This window comes from Leptosomus discolor, chromosome 2, assembly GCF_034619465.1.
Source record: "Leptosomus discolor isolate bLepDis1 chromosome 2, bLepDis1.hap2, whole genome shotgun sequence".
In the NCBI taxonomy this organism is placed as follows: Eukaryota; Metazoa; Chordata; class Aves; order Leptosomiformes; family Leptosomidae; genus Leptosomus; species Leptosomus discolor.
In genome coordinates this window covers 19656272-19678629 of record NC_141392.1, presented here as the reverse complement: position 1 = coordinate 19678629, position 22358 = coordinate 19656272, and the positions used below count along the sequence as shown (strand labels likewise).

Below are 22358 nucleotides of genomic sequence, written 5' to 3'. Positions count from 1 at the left end.
AAGACATAGCAAATTCATTATTCTCCTTGTTAGCTCATTTCTTTTCCAGAGCAGGGTCAAGGAAACCAGGGGATGGACGCTATTTCATATGCTTCCAAATTCAATTTGAGATTTTAGACTTCTTCTCTATCCTCAAAATATCTGTATTCTGTTTCCTTGCCACAAAAAAATGAATGCTTTTGTGGTTTTTTATTGTATTCTAGTCCTGGTCTTTATCCTAGAAGCACAGCATAAAGCAAATTTAGTAATTACTGGTGCCAAGGTTAAACATTTTCCACCTACAACAACAGTTCTATGTGATACAAATTGTGTTCAAAAGGATGACATGACTCATAAATATTTACAGTCAGAGACATTATTCAAAGACATTTAATACTTGGGCAAAATATATATAGATGTTGTGGAAATGTGGTATATTTGTACACAATGTTAATGCATTGATACAAGCCAGCTCACAATGCAGTTTCAAGCTGCAAGGTTAGATGAGTCTGCATTTGACTTAAACAGTCATGTATTTTAATGAACTATCTGGCTTCTTTGATCCTTTCTGGTTTTATATCAAAACATACTGTTTGCCTGCTAACAAGTTGCCCTCATTTCACCTGGCCAGTGACCAGAGTGGAAAAATTTCCCGCTGTGTGTGTATAGAGTTTACCTCACATACTGAAGTAGACAAGCAAGATCTGATTGACTGATTTGGCTCACGTTGATTTTGGTGGGAGCAAGGTCAGACCATCAATATCTGAAGAAAGGCCAGTAACAAGTCACTTAGCTGTTATCTCTCCTTTTTTTCCATCAGTTATGGACAGTCCCTGTTTATGTCAAGTTCCCTGAAGTTTTAAACACAAAAACTGTTTTCTCAAATATATATTCAAGTAATGATACCCCAAAATCACTGGTTTATCTTTTCTCCTGTGATGATGATATTTGCTACTCAGGTGGGAAGTTGCATATTCAGAGCACAGCACAACAAGTACTATATTTGTTTCCATAATACCACTAAAGGGTGAGATAAATATCCCAGGTTTTTACTGTGATTTGACTTCTCTGTGCCACTTGAGCAGCATGAAATTGACTTCCCCTCTCTCCCCAGGACGTCCCATTGCTTATATGATTACTGCCTGGATACTGAAGAATAGCGCTCTCTGAGGACTTAAGAATGCTGGTTTGCTAGCAAAATTGGCCTGGAGGGGGATCACATCCTCTTCCAGCTGCTTTGCCTTGCCTCCTGCAGCAGCCCTGTTGCCACAGGCTCCCTGTGCCCACCAGTGTGCGCAGGAGCAGCAAGAGCTGTGCAAGCAGGTCTGGCCACCACACTCCTGGTCAGATGATGTCCTGACTCTGCTGTAGTTCTGCCTTGGGACAGAGGCCCTGCATGTGCACTTTGAGAGTCCCTGATTAGGCTTTCCTTGTGCTGTGATGAACTTATCTCATTTTAGACCCCAGTTTGCTGGGTTCCTATACAAAACTGAAGTCACTATGCAATGCAATAGAAAGTTACTGTTACAGCAACATCATTTTGTGAAACCAGGTATGTCAAGATGGCATTAAAAACACCCAGAACCCATTGAACACCCACATTCTAAGGAGATAAAATTTTAGCAGGTTTAGCTGTGGCAAGCTCCAAGCATATTTGACCCTGTAATTTGGATTATACTATTCGTGGGGTAGCACAGACTGGAACTGTGAATACATTTTGTAAAAAATTGCTAGAAATTTATGGAAGAAATTCACCTTGCTTCCAGGTCTGTATGCCACTTAAAGCCTAAGACAGAGCTTTCCTGACCTGAAATAGGGTGTAAATAGTACCTTAAGGGCAGTGACCTCCTGCGCCTGGTGAATTCTAAAGTATGTATTAAAAATACTGCTATAGCCATGAAATGATGAGTAAAAGCCCATATGTCCAAGCTCTGGATCTCTGCCTCCATTGTTACTTGTTGCTAATATAAGAGTTAGTGGAGTCAGGAAGGATGCTGGTTGAAGTGTTAGGGGAGAATTTGTCTCAACAGAAACTTGTCTATATGCAGAAACTTGACTATATGTAGGATAATGAGGTCTTGGGATTTAGGTAAAGTTTTTTTTGCCTTTTTTACTACTTGAGTGCAATTAGCCAGGTGACAGGAGTATATAGTCCACACTGTATAGCAACAGTGACTCTGATTTTACGACCTTAGTATCTCATTGTCTTAGCATCATGTTCAGCGAGAGAATGCAGTAAGTGCTAATACTGTGATTAAAAGTACATATATCAGCCTGGCAGCTACAAATGGATAAGATCAATGTAATATAATAAATGTTTTAAATGCTATAAGCGGGGACATGTCTCTCCTCTGTGCCTGCTCACTCATGTCTAATAGTTCTTGCAAGTGAAGGGGACGGTGACAGTTCTCCTGATTGGACCTGACGGACATTATAGACATAGAGCTATGTACATCTGCCTGTCATGGTCAAAAGGATAATCCTTTCAGCCAGACCCATAACTGATTTTCGTGCTGACCTCAGCTCACCACCTCAGACCGTAGATAAGTGGGTCACTTGCATGTTCAGCTTTCAGTGTGAATTAGAAACAAAATGTCCAGGTTTGCTGACAATTTCATTAAATCAGGCCATTTTTGCCATCAATCAGACCTGTCATTGCCTGTTGGAGAGGGCGTGAGCTGCAAAGTGACGTTTAAAGCAAGATGAAAGATTGCACCATAAAGATGACAAATATAACTGGCCCAAATGTAAATTTTTAGGACCGTGAAGGGAAGAGAAGGAAGGACGTTAAATGTTAATTAGTTAATGCACTACAGTAAAAAACTTGGCAGAAAGCCCCAGGAGCTTCAATTTCCAGGTTCACTACCTCTGCTTCCTCTTGGTGGAGGAAGCCTGGGGAGGTGGGACTGGGGCAGCAGAACAGACAGGGAGCGTAATTTGTAGAAGCAGCAGATGCAGGAGGAATCAGCCACTTCCTGGGCAGTCTGGCACCACCGCCACCCCCCCTCCTCTTCCTGCCCACCTGAGGATATGGGACCACTGCAGACGGTGGTCTTTTTTTCTAATAACTGGCAAAGGTTAAACCATAGTCCAGTGTTCCAAAAGCATCTTGAAAAATGTAAAACTAAGTGGCATCAACAACACCAGCAGGAAAGATCCTGGTCTCACCCTTCTGGGGAATAACCTGGAACAGCCTCACTGACTCTGCTGCAGCCTTCCCAGGGGAGCCATGAGCAGTGCCAATGTCTTCATCAGCTCCGCCCTTGCTTCAGAAACTTACTCTACCCATCATCTCTGATGGTAGCATTCATCTGCCCTATTCATGTCTGTACTCTGCAAAGCTTTCCTCCAACTATTGGGATCTTACCAGCTAGTATTCACAGAAATTTCACTCTTTGAATATCCATTTAATAGTTTCATTTGTTTGAGATCCCTTTCACTGATTTTAATTATATACATTTTAGTTATGAAGCATTAATAAGGATGCAACCCTCTTTTTTTTCTCTATTGCAGGTGGCTCAATAAAAATGGGATTCGGGAAATTGAGAATCATGCATTTAATGGAACCTACCTGGACGAGCTGTAACTATTTCCGTTGTTTACTATTCTGAAAAGCAATCGTTAGAACGTAATAACTGCTGCAAGCTATTTTTTTAATCTCAGATTGTTTTAGCATAAATATTGTTGTGTTTTTCAGAAATCTAAGTGATAATCACAACCTAGAAAAATTACCAAATGAGGTCTTCCAAGGAGCCAATGGGCCGGTTGTTTTGTAAGTAATATTCAGATATTTTTCTTATTATTAACTCCATAGAAAAGAACAGAGAAAGACATATGAATGCCAGTCTGGATTTCAACATCTCACAAACCTTGGAGTTCAAACTGGAGGTGTCGTTCTGAATATAAAAAATAGCTGGAGGTCATAACAGAAATTTTATTCTAGATCCATGTTTTTACTTTGTCCTCAAGTTTCTGGGAGTATTTGGATCCAGGGATTTAGATCCAGATTTCTCTCCACAGTTGATTAAGCTCTGTAACAGAGTAGTTCTGCTTTATTTTTTCCAGAGAAAAATGCTGTTAGATTTTTGTTTGAGCAAAATCAAGAGTAGGTAAGTGGGTCCTCAGTGCTTAGATCTGAATTGCTCACCACTGAAGATCTGCCCCTGAGTCTCTGAAGCTCAATTCTGAAGATAAAATCCTTGCCATACAGGGATAGTGATGTTCTATCCTGTATAGAGATAGGTATGATATATATCTCATGCAGTTGCAGCAGGATGTCTTTGGTGGGTGATAAGCTGGAAAGTGAGATCTCAGCAGTAGATTATTCAGCTGTAGAATGCTCATAGATCTCAGTCACCACTACCTCAAGCCACGATTTGCCATGGGGTCTGAAAATGGCTGTGAGTGTGCACAACTGCTTGTGTTTCTGAGCACAAGCCACAACACATAAAAGCTGCAATAGAGACATGGAAGTCTTTTTTTCTGTCTCACCAATTCATCAGAGTCTTTCTTTCTTCCCAGCTACCCTGGATGTCCAGAGAGGTCTAGGAGTCACCCAGAAAGGGTGAAAAGGGGTCGTTGGAGCTGTTGGAAGATTATACACAGAGGTTAGAGTGGTTAGAAATCTAAAAAAGAGGGAGGAAAACGTCTGGTTAACCTTGAGTTCAGATCAGAGCTCTTCTGAAGGCCTTTTTTCCACATTGTGGTGGTCAGTGCACCTATGATATAAAGAGCTACGGTATGGGTTACTGTATTCTGCCTCACTTCCATTGCTCCCTCAAAGTGTCTTTCTTCTTTGGAAAAGACTGCCAGTGGAGCACCTTTTCAGCAGTAACGTCATTGATATTTCTTTGGAAAAGCATTGTTTCCTGTAGCAAAAAGTAAATGCATTTTCTTTGCAAGCTGTAGCTGATAAAATCGCATTCTGGAGGTTTATCAAATTGATTTGGCTGTAGTTCAGATTCATTTGATAGTTCAATTTCTAACACAGAATTATTTGTGTAAGAATATTTCTGTTCCATTACCAATACATCCACTATTCTATGGATGGGAAATTACCTTTTTATCCTGACTGAGATCATGAAAGAAGAACATTCTTACTCATCCATCACTGTAGTGTATACCAGGAATGTGCTTTCACTTGTGGAAATGATTGACGCATAATCATATCTTTGCTGGGACAAATAGTGTTGTTGCAATCAAATCTGTGTTGCAGACTGCAATATTTTATTAGAATAAACATCAGGATGTTTTAACTCTTGATCTTCCTGAATCAGCATTCTACAGTCAATTAATACCCACTTCTATTTTATAATTCAACATATTAAAATGATGTGAAAGAAACACAAACATGAATAGCAATGTAGAAAGCACCAATCTTAGCCCTTACACAGGCTACAGAGTTTCATGAATCGGTTCCTCTCTCGGGCTTACAGATCTTGACTGAATTAGAATGTCCCTTTTGGAAAGGCATCAAGTTTGAGTTAAAGGATTTCAGCGCTGACAGTAGGCAAGTAAATCAAATAGCTAATTACTCTCACACCTATACATATTCATTCTATACAGAAATACACTGTATTTCCAATGTAGAGTTTCATAACTTCAATTTTCAGCCATATTGTTTCATTTAATCATCTTCTGGTGCTCCCAGAGCTGTAGTGGCTTACACCAGCTTTTACTGAAGTCCTTAGGAGTTCTCTGGCTGCTTCCAGACTCAGATGCAGGGCAAGGTATGGCTGTGGTCCATCCTATCCTTGCAATTTGTCTTGAGTGATAAAGCCACATATGGGGGCCACAGCAGAGCTCAGGTAGATCCCCAGCTCAACAGCTGAGCCGCTGAAGCACAGCCAGGATCAGTTTAGATATGAGCATGGAGAAAATTATTCTCACTGATCAGCCTAATCCTCTCTGATTTCTGCTCTGCCAACCATTTCTTGCTATTTCTGTATGTGCCTTTCAAACCTCATCAGCTGGTCAGTACTTTTGCTAATCCAATAGAGACTCCCAGTGGGAAAGGGAAGTGATTGGAAGAGAAGTCAGATTCATTTTGGTGTTCCTGCGCTGGCTGCTGTCAAGGCTGACGACTAGCAGCCAAGCAGTAATAATACAAGAACATGTATTCCAGTCACCGATGCTTTCTGGTTTGATTTCCTTCCGCCACTTTATCACCTTGTTCATCACGCTTATTTAATTTATCAAGCCTCTAACTAGAGAGCAACATCCCAGAGAATCTCTGCACTGAGATCTGCATGTGGCAACTCAGCGGAGTAAGTTACTAAACTACCTGCACAATGTCTGTTCTTGCTGTTCAGGGGCTTGTCAGTGGTGTATCAATAACTATCCCTTACAGATATACCAACAAATCCTGCAGAAGTTTGCAACATATTTTCCCTAATTCTCTTCTGTTTATGTGCAATAATAAGCATAAAAATAAAAATTTTTAAAAGAAGAAGAAAATATTTTCATGGAACAATATTTAATATTTATGAAATTATTTAGAGATACCCAGAGATCCAGTAACGTTTTAGCTATTTTTAAGCCTAGGTGACATTGCTATTCATATTTACTTGTTATTTCCGCCCAGTATAGTAACAGTTTAGACTCGGTAAAGATTTTTAGCTAACAAGCCAAAGAAAATATTTTCCATGTCTTGTTCAGAATTATGAGCCCTTGTGAAGTTTCACAGGCTCTTAATGATTCCATGAGTGATGCTGTCTGTGGATTTAGGCAGAAAGCTGCTGTTTAGTTGTTGAGTCACGAGCATATACTCTAGGTGACAGTTTTCATTAGGCAGCATACTGAGGGCAATAGTCAGTCCATGAAATAATTGAGGTTGCTAGTTGCAACCTAATTACCTCTTCAAGTGTCTAAGTCAGAAATCGATAGCCTAAAAATTCTCATCAGCTTTGCTTTTAGCTTCTGCAAGAAACAGGTCAGGCCCAGAACAACCTCAGGACCACAGCATGGCTTCTTTCAGCCTGACTTGCGGAAGTCCAAAGCATTTCTGACTTCATCAGTCTGTCTTGCTCTTCCAGTAGAAGTCATGGCCTCAGGTCAGGGTATCAGAGTGGGGTCTGTGTTTTCTTCTCTGCTGCCACAGTTCATGGTCCAGTTGTTGAAGCTGGTTCGTTCCTTCAGAGCCTGGATGCAAAGCCTCAGCTGTGGGTACAGCATGGACAAAGATCATCTTTACCTACTACCAATTTTATAACTGCTTTATTAGCTGCCTATGAATTTGTTAGACTTGGCCACCCTAAGCTAAAGACCATGAGTTCAAACAGAGCCATTTCCTGACATTAATGTTGTTTCTCAGAAAGGAGAACAGAGGAGCAAATGTGCATATGGTATGTAGCAACTCTCTAAATCTTATTACACGCTGCTAAAACCTGGTCTCCTTCTCACATGACATCACTCTATCACATTAATACAATAATAAAAACAATTGCACGTTGGGTAATAGAGATCAAATCACGTTGTCCTGCATCATACTGTTAGGGATGAATAGGAAGCTGTACCTTGGAGGGGGCATGGAGAAAATTACATATATTGTCAGTCCAATTCCTTGATTAGGGAAAATTCCTTTCTTTTGTCAGAGAATAAAGAGCAGAGCAGTCTCAGCAAACACTGCATCCTGGATCAGTCTCAGACCATAAGAGCACAGGGCCTAAGGGAGGATCAGGTCTTTTTGTACAGTTCATTTTTGCTGTTGCTCTTAAGAGAAAGGACTGTGTTCTGCTGCTGCCACAAACTGAGGGACACAGTTTGTGCCCTAGCAAGGGAAATGTGGGAAAGTTTTGTCCCAACTGTTACACCCTGGAGCCATGGGCATGAGTTCCCAAGTATCTCTTAGCCTGGAGATGAGACACCTGTGGTACTTCTTCCCTTTCCCCACCTGCATGGCACAAGTCAAGATTTAGAGTTTGAACAATGTGTTTCCTTTTAAAAGCCACGCTAATGCTCTCTTTAATACATTCGTAGCTGCTGCTTCTATCACTGCCTTTGATAGCCTGTCCCACACAGTAATTGTCTTACACATAAATACATCTCTCCTAACCTCCTGTAATCTTGCCCTTTTCTTCAGTCTGTGCTCTCTTTTTTTAAAAAAAAAAAACCTCTGGAAATGTTTTGTTATTTTTGTTCCTCACAGTTTGAACCTTATCACCCCTGTCTGTCTTTAATCTCTTTTCCTTCCTAATGAGTACAAAACCTGATCTCCCCAATCTCTCCTCACATCTGTACCCCCATGTGAGCTTCTTTCTTTGTGTTTATTGCCTTTCCACAAAGCCTTGCCATGATGTGATGTTCATGTAGCTAACTTCTGTTGTGATTTCATCAGTCTTTTTTTATCCTGTAACAGTATTCTGGGATGGTTGTTGCATTTGCTGGTTGTTTACTAAACCAGGTTTATATGGCACTAACGGTCTATATCACTGCTAATTCTTATCCAGACGGTTATGGGATTTTTTTCTCAGAGCAGACTAACATCACTTGATTGTGGTTTGCAATGGATATTAGTTCAGGTTTCCAGGAGGAACATCTAATTTATCCCTGGATCCTCTTTTCAGTGTAGAATTCCAGATGATCTCTTTTCAATCACTACTCTGAGAATGAGTAGGACAGCCTAAAACACATATCCACTGTTGAGCAGAAGTAAATTTGCTTTTTACCAAGATTTTCATATGTTTTCTTAAAGGGATATTTCAAGGACAAGAATCAGTTTCCTGCCAAGTCATGGATTAGAACTCATTAAGAAGCTAAGAGCAAGGTCTACATACAATTTAAAAAAGCTTCCTGATTTAAGCAAATTTAGGTCTTTGATTGAGGCAAATTTCACCTATCCTAGCCATTGCTGTGCATTTACAAACTGGAAAAGACAAAAGTAAGTGATTTCATTTGTTTATATTTTTGGTGCTTCTCAGCAGTTGATAGTGAATTAAATAAACATCCACAAAATCTGGATAGAAAAGGTCTCTTCAGTGCAGGTAAGTAAATGGATAGAAATAAATAAATGTACAATACATGCAGGTTTATGCATGTTACGCAGCAGACTGCCTCTCCATTTCAGGGGAGTAATAGCTGTGTTAGCATCAGCCAGCTGTGGCTCTAGCCCCGAGCTGTCATAGGTCCATCTTTTGCTGAGACCTGCCATCCTGGATCACCTGGAGCCACGCTGAAGACATTCAACAGGGAAAGTTTTTCAGTGGGTAGCTGGAGGGAAAGCTGTATTTGTAAAGAAGTTGGTCAATACTTGACCATCAATTCGGAAAGGGTAACAGGACTGCTGCATTATCTTAAACTCCTCTCTCAGAAAGCCACTGATAGTGGAACACTGTCCAACCAAGCACCACAGATACATTATCTGTCAAGTCTACATACACAATATTTTTGGACATAATTTCTGAAATGGTTAACCTACAGCAGACCCCTTTTACCCAAATTAATGGGGGGGGGGGGGGGTGCGTGTATTTTTAGACTCCCAAAATAATTTTCCATGCTTGTTTTAATTTTCCGTTAGCAAGCTGCAGTGAGACTTCAGGTGTCAATGATTCTCATTGAGTATTTTCAGCTGCTCAGATAGACTTTAAATTTATACCTCCTGAATTTGTGCCACTGGAAAACATGAGGAACTGGTACCTGCGGAAACCCCTGTTATTGTTTGAATTTATTCCTTTACTAGATGTCCTCAAAGACTTGAAATTTGCCATGGCAGGAAAAAAAATGTGGATTATTGTTATCATTCAAGACACTTCCTCAGAAGTTGCCTAAAACTTCAAAGAAAAGCAAAACCATGCAGAGAAAACATAAACTACATATGTTTGCAAAACTATCTGTGTAAAGAATGCAAGTCTGATGTTGGAGACTGCAGTGATAAGGGAAGTATGTGACAGAATCCATCCCTCATTGCCCATTTTTGATCCAAAACTAGCCAAACTTTTCACTAGGGTAGTTTATCAGCAGGAGATGTTTCCACATACCTCTGCAGGCTTATGTGGGCACAGTGCTTCATAGCTGGCTAAGTAGAAATGGATCCAGTCCTTCCAGCACTGGTCAATGAGTCCAATGGAAGCATGTTTAGTCCTGAATCTCCAAAAGGACCTTGATATCACTATGATTCATATTTTTGAAGGTACTTGGCTTCTGGGCTTCTTCAGCCAAATCAGGACACAAATCCCAGAATCTACACCTTAGGTAACTGGACTTTTCAAAAACAAAGTAAGAGTTACTATTGAAGGAAAACTACAGGAGCAAATGGCCCCGACCTTGTGGTAAGCTCTCAGTATCTAGCCCCCTCACTTGGCCTTTAAATAACTCCCATGTCACACTCGCCCCAGGGAACTGAAGCCTACAGCGCTCACTTTCCCCTTAGTACAGCACCACTTTTGGAAGCCTCTGCCCTGGCAGCTAAGAAGCCAAGGAGGACATAGACAGCCCTTCCCACAGCCTGGACAAGTGTAATTTGGCAAAGAAATGCCAATGAACTGTGCAGAGCTCACATAACCCAAACTGATGGCCAGCAAGCTGCACTGGAGCACCATGTGATGGTGGGGCTGCTTCTGGAGTGAGTCTGGTCACAACTTCAAGTCCCCTGTAGTATCAGGTGCGATACAACGCTAAGAAATAATATGCAAGTTGCAGGTGCTCTTCTTTATGATATATGATTACATAAATGAATGTGCATGTGAACTGTATCATCCTGGTCAACAGAACAAAGTTAAATATATTAATATATGTCTTTAATAGTTACCAGTTTTACCTTTTGCAAAATACTAAGCATAAATGTGAAATTATTAGAACAAGTTATGTAGATCCACCTTCCTGTTAACTGCTTTAAAAAAAAATTAAAAATGGTAATTTCTTTCATACAGTCATGTGTCTTGTACTGAAATGGGTGGGAGACTGATATCCTCTCTCCAACTTAAAGAAAGAAAATGGATGCATTTTAGTTCAGTTTGAATACCGAAGGTATTGCCATACACTTCAGCAGATTAGTCACATGTACAGTAGCTACACCTTTTTCATTTCAAAGTTTTCTTGACAGCTGGCACAAGCTACCTGTGCATTGAAGACTGCTCAGATTGTTTAACAGTTATTAATAGTTTGCAGCGCTTGATCATGCAACGTGTATTATTTCTTTGGCAAGAGGTGCGCTTGGTTCAGTGCAGTGGGCATTACTTGTGGTGGTGAGAACCGTGATGTGACCTGGCTTGTCATGCACCTTCACAGGAGACAGTCATTCTCCCACGGCCGTTTGGGTCTCAGAATACTTCCAGGTAGTCCAGGGAGGATAAAAAGGTTGCCTCATCACCCCTCGAAGTGCATTTCTAAGGATCACGGCAGCAGTTGGTGTTCACACGGGAAATCTGGGAAAAAATTAAGACAGGGATGTGTGACCCATTTATGCTAGATTTCCCCTCTTTGAGACTTTTGCAGCACTCAAGAACCTTAGATAAAATAAGTTGCCATAGCAGATCACGCTTGATCACCTCTCCCAAATCACTGGCAAACAGGCGCTATCGTTATAATGGAAAGCTTAAGCCTGTTACAGCAGCAGTGCTTTCTAAATTTTGGAGGATGTCACATCAAGCACAGCTCCAACAGACTGAGACACAAATTAAAGCATAGACAATGTTTATTATGCTTTTGTTTTTCCTATTCCAATGATAAATACCAATTTGTAGATTCACCACACAGGAATATTGTGATGCTGGCCTAACAGAAGGTAAACTGCTTTCTTAGGACAAGCCCAGTGCCGTATGTTGAACTCCACTCAGGTTTTTCTGCGATTGGAAAATAATATCCTTGAAGTACAGACAGGGCAGAGGCTGGATGTTAAAACCCTCAACTTGACATAGACCATTATGAACTTCAGCAAGCTTTTGGCTTTCTTGGACATAAAGATCAGCTTCTGCCTGAAAGAATGACATTGATATGACTCTGTCCTTACACTTGATCACTACTTTTTGGAGAAGCTGTCACTTGAAATCCTACTTTTTTAAAAAATGTGGCAGCATCAGGAGTCGTGTTTGGGCCTCATCTCAAGAGAACATAATATCAGTTGCTCACAACTCACTTGATGTCACTTTTCAGTGAGGATGATTGGTTTGAGATAGGGCTTAATACAGAACCCAGGTCAGGACTATTTATTCTGCTGAGCATGTTTCTCAGCACCCAATATCCTGCTATCACCAGATGAAGCGTGTAAAATAACCACTGGTACAAAGGTAGTAATTTTTGTTCATTTCTGTCAGAGCACTCTGCCGATTTTAATGTTATTCTTTAAGTTGTCCCTTTTCCAGTTTGTTTTTCAGAAGGTTTACTTGTGCAAAGCAACATTAAACAGTAACAGGTTACCAAAAGACTGAATAAATGAACTGTGTTACAATACCTACCATCTCAAAAGGAAGCAAGGACCCATCCCTTGCCAAAACATGTTTTAACTTGTTGCTCAGAATGCACTGCACAGCCCAAAGGGCAAACATCCCAGGGCAAAGAATCGGTATCAGTCAGTACCAGAGAATGGCTCTTCTTTCCCTTAGGAGTTTATAACTGCCCATCTTGTTCGCTCACGGTACCAGTAACCAGCTGGGAGGCTCCTTGCCACCCATCCTCGGGGCAAACAGAGCAGCTAACTCTGTGGGACCCTGGTTTTATTTGGGACCACTGGCTGTATAATAATTCAAGAATTAACAAATTGTAATAATCAGAAATGTTTAATTTGCCTTAAATAGCAGTCTTATCAGGGGATAGATTTAGCTCCAGGCAGTGCCTCCATAATTCGGGAGAAGGTTTATTTTTAACTCATGGATGAGTAATAATTGGATAACAACATTTCCCTGAGTTCATTTATGAAGAACCACCAACTGCAGTAGCTTTCGGTGCCCTCAAGTGCTTGTTGCACTCAAAACAGAGAGACTTTCTATCCTGTTATTGCTCTTTGGAAGCTCTCCCTTTCAGCTAGAGAACTCTTGATATATTGATCAATACACTGGACCCCTCACTCATCCTTATGCGAGCAGAACATAGGGGAGCAAAATGTAAGACCTTGTTATTGCTATTGTGACCTTCACAGTGCATATTTGACCTCACAGAAAATCAGTTTTCTGCCTCTGTTGACAGGCAAGATAAAAAAATGTTGATAATAGTAAAGGATGTTCAGAACCTCACAGGAAATGTCCCTCACCTTCTGGTGCTGGGCCTTCATTAGTTTTCCTTTCTTGCAGACCTTTTAAACTCAATTTTTGGAAGAAGTAGTGAGTGCACAAAGTCAAGGGGTAAAACTAGGTTACAAAAAAGAATTCTCCCTTTTAAGTTGTTACCAATTGTTTAAAAATTTCAACCTAAAATTTCAACCTTTCAAAGTTGCCTAGAAAGCTCTTCTCTCACCTGTACTGCAGGTCAGGGTGGAAGATAAGCTGAGGTCCTGTCCTAGAAATTATGCGCCTAAATTGATGTCTGGGCTCTAGATGAAAGAAGGCAGAGCTGAACTGACTTGGCTTTGCAAAACATTGTCAGCTATTTTATTCCCTAACTCAGATTAGGTCTGGATCCATTTTATGCAAAGCTATGGATGCAAGTTCCTGGGACAGCAAACTTCAAAGTTGGCCTAGGAAAAGCAGTTGTTAAAGTCTGACCCTTTATTTCCTGTTGATATGCCTTAATATTTCTTACCTTGATGGAGCTGATCATCCTTCTGCCATCTCAGCCAAAATATTTGTTTCTTCTGTTGATCTAGGTATGGAGAAGGACATAGAGTTGTTATTCTGGAAAATAAAGCCAAACACAAAACTATGAAAAAATACTAGTTTTACCTTCAAAGGCATTTTTTTCTTGAAACTCTTTTTCTTTATTTACCTTCGCTCCTGAAAATGCTCAAAAAGTTTAAAAAAGACCATCTGTCAGAAAGAAAAACAACTACTGTTTCCATAGAAATCTTGGTTTGATTTGGTGTGTGGTTTGGTTTGGTTTGGTGTGGCTTGGCTTGACTTAAGTTATTTTCTAATCCATTTTCTTTGAAAAGCAGCTTTTAGGCAAAATGTTCTACCGTGTCTTGTGTTTGTATCTGTGTTGGCATCTGGCTTCTAGAGATTATCTGGAAGCCTGCATGAACTTATTTATGCTATTTGTTTGTGTTACTGGCCAGTTACCAATATGATATGAGATACTTAAAATGAATAGCACAAACTGGAGATGTTCTGGGCCCTGATGGAGTTACAAGATTGAATACAGCACACTGACTGTTGCAAACTTTAGGAAAAAAGGGAATCTGAGAGGGATACTAAAGGATAGTAACATTATTGTGATTATACAGACTCCTTATGGGCACAGTTGAATTGACCCATTCTTCAAAGTTCAGTCTCACCTCGCAATTCATCATCATGTATTTCCCCCATGCAAGAATCAACTTATCAATGACAGGTTATGTGAGAAATTCAGTTGAAACAAGAGAGGTTTCTTACAGAATGCATTTTCCAGGCAGATAATTGTATTGTGAGTATTAGTAAGGCAAACATTAGGCTTTCTTTTCCCTTACATTTTATGATGTTTCCAAATAATTTACAATTTCATGTAACATTTTATAAATAGGGACCAGACAAACTATTAATTTCAAGCTCCAGGGTATCCTGTATAATCAGCTAACCAGAAAAACTGAGCTGTTAACGGTAATTGGATGATTTTGTGTTTGTTGTTCTGCCTTGTGTGGTGTTTCTTAGTTTCCAACTTTTTACAATTTCAGCACGGAATTACATCCAATATGTAGCATATCTCAGGCCAAGCAAGACCTTGATGAACAGCCTGGTGATAAGATGCACAGACGATCTGCAGCTGAAGATTATATTTCCAACTACGGCATAGGATTTGACCCAGCAGAAAATGAATTTGACTATGGTTTGTGCAATGAAGTAGTTAATGTAGCTTGCTCACCTAAACCTGATGCTTTCAATCCATGTGAAGATATCATGGGATACAACATTCTAAGAGTCCTGATATGGTTTATTGGCATTTTAGCTATCACTGGGAATGTTGTTGTCCTCATTATTTTAATAACCAGTCAATACAAACTCACCGTACCTCGCTTTCTAATGTGCAATCTTGCATTTGCAGATCTCTGCATAGGTATCTATCTGTTATTTATTGCATCTGTAGATATCCAGACCAAAAGCCAGTATTACAACTATGCTATAGACTGGCAAACTGGGGCAGGATGCAATGCTGCAGGATTTTTTACAGTGTTTGCAAGTGAACTCTCAGTCTACACATTGACTGTGATAACTCTGGAAAGGTGGCACACGATCACCTACGCCATGCAACTGGACCGCAAGGTTCGATTTCGTCATGCTGTGATTCTGATGATTTTTGGCTGGATGTTTGCTTTCGCAGTGGCACTTCTTCCCATATTTGGAGTCAGCAGCTACATGAAGGTCAGCATCTGTTTGCCCATGGATATAGAAACACCATTTTCTCAGGCTTATGTTATATTTCTTCTAGTGTTGAACGTACTCGCATTTGTGATTATATGTGCCTGCTACATCTGCATCTACTTTACTGTGAGAAATCCAAATGTTATCTCTTCAAACAGTGACACCAAGATTGCCAAGCGCATGGCCATACTCATCTTCACAGACTTCCTCTGCATGGCACCAATATCTTTTTTTGCAATATCAGCCTCACTCAAGCTTCCTCTCATCACAGTGTCCAAATCCAAGATCCTTCTGGTTTTGTTTTACCCCATCAATTCCTGTGCTAACCCTTTCCTCTATGCCATTTTCACAAAGACTTTCCGCAGGGATTTCTTCATTCTGTTGAGCAAGTTCGGTTGTTGTGAAATGCAAGCCCAGATTTACAGAACAGAGACCTCCTCATCTGCTCATAATTTCCACACAAGAAATGGCCATTGCCTTCCTGCATCAAAAAACAGTGATGGGACTATTTATTCATCGGTTCCTTTGAATCACTTAAACTGAAGTGTTTGCAGGAATTTGTGTCTGAGGCAGTGTGATAATCACTTTCAACTGTGGACTTGAATAATAACTTCAGCATAGCATGTAAACTTATTTTTTATGAGAAAAAAATCTTATTTCCACTTTGCTATTTTTATTCAATGAACAGCCATCAGAGATGACACATCATTGTCACTAGTTCTTGAAGAACAAAGAACAAAACTTCAGAATGTGCCAAAGTGTTCTTGTAGAGTTGTCTCAGGAAATAAATGAGATTATAAACTGGTGTCTTCCACCATACAGGCAGACATTCCCTTCATTCTAGGAAGATGTTAGCTGCTTATTGATAATTATGTATTGGTTATACATGGTTGAAAGAAAACAAATACGTAGAATTATTTTTTTTGCCTGTGAAGCATGTTATAACAATGATAGATAATTAGCTCTCTTCATTAGTCATGTCTCCCGGGGTTACAGGAGACAGAAGGCCAACTTAAAGGCCTCCTTCAGCACAGGTTTACTAGGAATGATAATCTTATGTTGTTTCCATTTCTGTTGATCACAGCAGAGGGTCAGGAAGCACCTCCAGCTATGCTGTTTGCTGTTCCAAATTGCATGGACCTGCCTTACTCTGCACAGAAGTGTTGCTTTGGATAGGAATTGTGTTGATCTAGATTGGCAGACTCAGAGAACCAGATTTCATCTGAGTTTGGAAAAAGCAGTTTAGTTTGGTTTAGGGTTTGTTTTCAAGGTGAGAAAGAGCAAGAACAAGAGCAGAATAAACCCTTTATAATAAGGGGGGGGGGGTGTTTTCTCAAGCTGGTCTCACAAATTTGGGTTGAAATCACTTTTGTGTGTCTGGGCCCCTTGGGTATGGCAAGATGGGCCAACGGGCTGCTCTAACATGATATCTGAGGCAGGTTTGCCATACAGCAGTATCAATGCATTACATTATCTGGGCTATATAAAGGACAACAGATCCAGAATTGATTCAGGCTTTTGAAAACCTGAACAAAAGTTTTTGTGAAATCTGGAGTTTTCATGGTTAAATGTGATGTGTTTTGAATATTTCCCACCTACAACTCCCAAAATTTTAGTAGCAATTCTTGGTGCTTCTATCCATAATTTCCCCTGTCATCAGCTTCACATTTCATCATCTGAAACTGATATGAATAACTACAGGAGACAATTATTCATTCAGTCCTAGGCAGGGAAGGAAGTAACAGCTCCCTAGAGCATAAAACAGGGGAGATAAAAGATAGTGTGTTGTGGGGGTGAATTTCATTACTCAACACGAGTAACACTCCCTCCAAGATCCAGGATAAGGAAGAATGAAAGAGCAAAACAGGAAAGACAGTTCATCTCTGGGAAGCTCTTCTGACTACCCAGAGGAATCATTTCTTCACGACTGCCTTATGTCATATACAGTGTACTGGTGTGCAGCCATTAAAACCCATCCCAGTGGAAGTGTGTGAATGATGATTTTTCAAAATGACAAATATTCCAGTTGCATTAAAAAAAAGGCTCCTGAATCTATTCTTGGGCCCAAAATGAGGTGTGTTCTTTGGCAAATATTAGCCCATTTTTGTCAATAAATAGGGCAAACTCCTGTAGTGCATCACACTTTTTTGCCTGGATCTCGACCATTTGCAAAGGCAATAGGATGAAATCTGGCAGTTCAGGAAAACACAGGCATAGTCTAGAAGTCAGTCTTGTAAATCCTCTCACAGTCATATCAGGCACATGAGCTTGGTACAGCTCATCTGCTTCATGCAAAACCATTGCCCAGACTTTCACAGAATCACGACCCAGTTAAATATGCTTTACAAATAAACATCCCTGAAAAGAGACCTCATATGGTTGTGTTTTGTAGCCAGACTCAGACCAAGGCCCAAAGAATTAAACCATCTAGCCGACAGCTCTTCCTCCACAGGAGACAAAGAGTGATACTTGAAGAGCAAGTAGAGCCTGCATAACTGGACACCTTGCCTCGTCCCTAGCAGGAGGACAGCACAGAAATGCTTGAGGCACATTTCACCCTGCCCACACATGCTGCGCAGGAGGTTCGGTAGCAGCTCAGGTTGTGGCAGCAGCTCCAAATCTGGGAGGCTGACCACGTGGTTGCCAAGATAAAAACCTCCTTCTTGTAGTCCTCAGATCTCCTTGGCTTTCACTATTCTTTGGATTTGAATTTTAAGCATCTTCCAAATTGTGAGGGGCATTGTAGGACCTGTATATTTCCCTATGTGGGACATTGGTTTGTTTATAACAATTTTTTAAAGCAGTATTTTTTCTTTGAAGAAAGCAGTATAAGAAAAAAATGGAAGATTTTATTCATTTTATTCATGCTTGTAATGTAAAAACCTGCTAGTGTCTGGTGTGGATTTTCTTAGCACTGAACAACATGTTTATGTGTCTAATCTTTAAACTGTTTTACATTTCCCTTTCTGAAATCTATTTTAATAAAACCAATCTCAAAATAAAGTGCCTTGAGAACAAGTGTACGGCCAGAGATATGCTGACAAAGTATGCAATAAATGTTACTGCTTATCTGGAAAGCTCCATTTATGCGGCACAGCCTCCACAGTCAGGTCACTGTGACCTACAGATGAAACTCAGCTGATGAGAGAGTCTGCAAAGAAAACCCTCCTGTAGCCTCCTGGAGAGTTGACAAAGCACAGAAAGGTAAGTCTGAAACCTCTTAAAAAGATAACTTAGTAGCACTGAACTGTCTGCTTTAACCAATCTCTTTTATTAATTCACATTTCTTATGAAACAAGATATAAACCATTGACAGAACTTTGACAGGGTTTTTTCTCCTTTTTAATACAGATAAATGGCTTTTCTTATGTAACGCACTCTGATTTTCTTTCCTTCTTTTTCATAGCCAGGGCTTGAAGCTCTGTTTCGTTGAGTCTTCTGCTCAGACAAATAAGTGTGGGTCTGTGTGTGCGCATGGGTGTAGGAGAGATGGGCCACAGGTAACAAAGACACCAAGTCAAAGCCTAGGTCTGACTCCCAGGAAAAAGCTTGGAGCTGTTCTAACTTGGAGCCCATTGCTAGCTTGCTCCAAAGACCATCTGACAGTCAACAATATCGTAATACCTTCTGATTTTACGCCCTAACTTTACATGGCCCTTGCATTTCAGTCTCCACCAAGCCCCAGAAAATGCCCAGTTAAAGACTTATGACTGTCTTTGCCCTTATGGTGCCATCATCAGAGTGACATAAAGAGACTGTGCTGGCAGTGAGGACATGATAAACAACTTCTTCATCTGCTTGATAGAAGCATCGTTCCTTCAGACATGTACCTTATGGGGAACCTCCCTGACAAACACATATCTGCTGTTGTGATGGGAAGCAAGAAATGGGGCTACTTCAATTTGGTGAACTAAGGGCCACATCACAAAAATTGCCACCTCAGGTAAAAGTAATGTGAGCAGCTGCTCAAAAGCATCAATAAATGCAAAAACCTGACTGAGTAGAGAAAATGAACCATGAGCTATTTTCTTTACAACATTGCTCTGGGGCTTGCACAAATATGCCAAGCAGGGTTTGCTCATTAGAAGGCAGGTCTGTTTGAGCTTGTTAAAAATGCAAGATGAGGCTTTGCATCCCATTTAGCAAATCTTCAAATCATTTGACCACATTTCTTCCCTGTAGATTCCCTCCTAATCATTCTACTGAGGACACAGCAGATAATTTTACATTTAATTTATGCAGTGTTGTTGTTAAGAAGAGTTGATAACACAAAATTATTTATCCTTGAGGAATAATTTAACCCCTCCCCCTCCTTGAACAAAAGAACAGAAAAGAAAGGTGGGTCTGGTTCAAACAGTCAAGTAAGTGAGTACAAACCTCCTCACAGATTTGCATCTGTGATATGGCATGTGTAATCTCCCATTGTGTATGCAACTGTAAATTGCACATACACACTCTCCTTCACAGTGAGTTTTTGATCTAAGTACCTGGTTGCAAGCACATATTTGAAAATCTAGGCCTTATTGCTTTAAAATATTCAAGCACAGGAGTAGGATTTTATAGCTGTCATCTGGATAATTAAACTCTTCATTAACAGTTGTTTTCGAACCAGTAGGTGACCTTTAATTAGGAATGAAAGTACTCAGAAATGGATTCCAAGTATTAAGAAACTACAGAGGAACCTTTGCTCTCGACCCCCCCAAGTCCATTGAAAAACTTTTCTAAAGCATTGGTTTTCTAAGAGAAATGACACTGAGTGAGACAAAAAAATGTTTCCAGGTCCAACATATCAGATGAATGCCTCACTTAACCTTGGTGTAACTAAAGTTCTGTATTTTTTTTTTTCTGTCTCATGAAGACTTTGCCATATGTTACCTGGATCTTTGTACGCCAACATGGACACCTGCACCAAGTTGTACCCACACCAAAAAAAAGAACAGGAAAACTTATCAAGATCACAATGAGAGCAGTGCACAGATAGGAACGTGATGTATTTATGAGTGGGTGGAAGATTGCAGGGCAGGATTGAGCAATATGGGGTTTTCTGTTGAGTCATCTGAATATCCAGTGCTAAAATTCTGTTTTAAAGGCACTGTTTCGACTGAAGTATAGTTTCCAGGGAACAAGCAATAGAAATTTGCATGGGAAAATCCTATGGAGAGATAAATTTAAAAGGAAGTTCAAGTCACAAGGTTTTATTTCATTGCTAAAGAACTGTATTAAAGAAAAAAAACAAAATGTTGCTATAAACAGCATGTATATGCTGTCTCCAGAAAAAGGGATAGCAGCTCCTTTAGTGGCCATCCAGGCTCCACACTGCACCATCACCAATAACCTTTGCATTGCAATTCTGTGTGTTGCTTGTGAGCTACAAATGCCCAATCAACTTTAAATGTTCCCAGTTTCTTCTTCTTTTTTTCTTCTTTTCTTGCCTATGCTGTACGGACTGGCACGCAGCCGTTGGACATCTTTACTTTTGTATCTTCATTGCCTCAGCTTTACCTGATCTTAGTCCTTTCCATGATGATGGTTGATGCTGCCTGTACTTAGAAGTGCTCTACTTTTACCTGCATTCATGTATGAATAGAACCTGTGTCCCTTAGAAATATTTCTTCAGGAATCAGCAGTTGGAAGACCAGAAGTCTCCCTATTGCTCTCTGTGTACTGGGGTGCATGTGTCTTCTTATGCTGCCTTCCAGTTTCTATCGCTCATTTTGGTTATTTGTTTGAGTAACTGTTGTGAGGATAACTGGCCCTTTCCCAAGCTCAAAACATTCTGCTTTGAAACAGTCACTGTTAGAGCCAGCTGACTTCAATAAATCAGGGTGAAATGCAAAGATCCCTCAGCCTGCCTCTGCACATTCCCTGGACTTCCTTGGGGAAAAAAATCTTGTTTTTACATAGGTGATTCAGAGTTTTCCTTCCCCACATTGCCAGCTACATCTTTACCTTGTCCCACAGATGTCATGGTGGCGTAAGGCATCCCTAAGCACCTTGGGGGAAGGCTGGGGAAGGAGGAGGGAGGAAACACAGTCTGGATAAAGTGGGTCCATCAAAAGTTAGAAAAGCACAGCCAAATTAGGGCAACTTTTAAATGATCCCCACATGCCCCAAGGACTGCCTGAACCCATATCAAGGAAAAGCCCAAAGCCTTTCTCTTTTTTTTCATTCCTGCAACAAGGTCTGCACTAAGACAGGATTCACTCTACCATGGGATCTCTGCATATGACTATATGGCATGAGACCATGCCAAAATATCAAGTTAGCAAGGGCACCAGAAACAGTGGTTTTGCTCGGTGCTATACCAGCGCTAATATACTCTGTTTCTCAGCATAGCTGACTTGCCTAGACTGGGTGAAAACTGAGTCAAACTAGGCTTTTGTCTAGAGATGGCATACCCATGGCAGTGCATTTTTGACTATGTTAAATTAACCAAGGTTTGGGGGTTTTTCCAGCAACTTCAGCTTCTCCGGCTGCCCAACATCACCTTTCTCCTGGACTACTTGTTCTCTTTCCCTTCAACAACCACCACTTCCCACACCACTGCTTTTAGTATCAGTTTTCCTTCCTCCCGAGGATGGTGGCATCTTTTCACGTGGTTCTGCCAGAGTCACAACTGAAACACTCATTAGTCACTGGAAAAGCTTTCAAGGTATTGGTATTCTATTTTTTCACATGAAGGTGTTGTTTACCTCATGGTATCACTCTGCCTACAAGATATTTTTCAGCACATTTAACACCATCATAACGATCGCTCAGCTCTAGCACCTGTCCTACAGTATACCGTTAATAAAGGCACCAGCTCAGCCTTTGGTCTTGGTTTTGATGTCTCTCATGTGCCTGTGTTAACCAGGGAAATGTTATCATTCTCAGATCCTCAAAAGAGACCTCCCATTTTGACTGCCCTGATCGCAGGTGCTAGTCCTGTTTTGATGTCCATCAGTGTCAGCTGAAGAGATC

General features: G+C 40.5%; 1 protein-coding gene across 1 annotated transcript in view; it reads left to right on the top strand.

Moving 5' to 3' along the window:
* Positions 1 to 15941, top strand: part of FSHR (follicle stimulating hormone receptor) — an 80395-nt gene extending 64454 nt beyond the window's left edge. The window contains exons 7-10 of the mRNA XM_009956390.2: positions 3493 to 3561; positions 3677 to 3751; positions 8672 to 8857; positions 14714 to 15941. Coding sequence (XP_009954692.2) covers positions 3493 to 3561; positions 3677 to 3751; positions 8672 to 8857; positions 14714 to 15941 — 1558 coding nt within the window. The remainder of the gene's footprint in view (positions 1 to 3492; positions 3562 to 3676; positions 3752 to 8671; positions 8858 to 14713) is intronic.
* The last annotated feature ends 6417 nt before the right edge of the window (positions 15942 to 22358 follow it).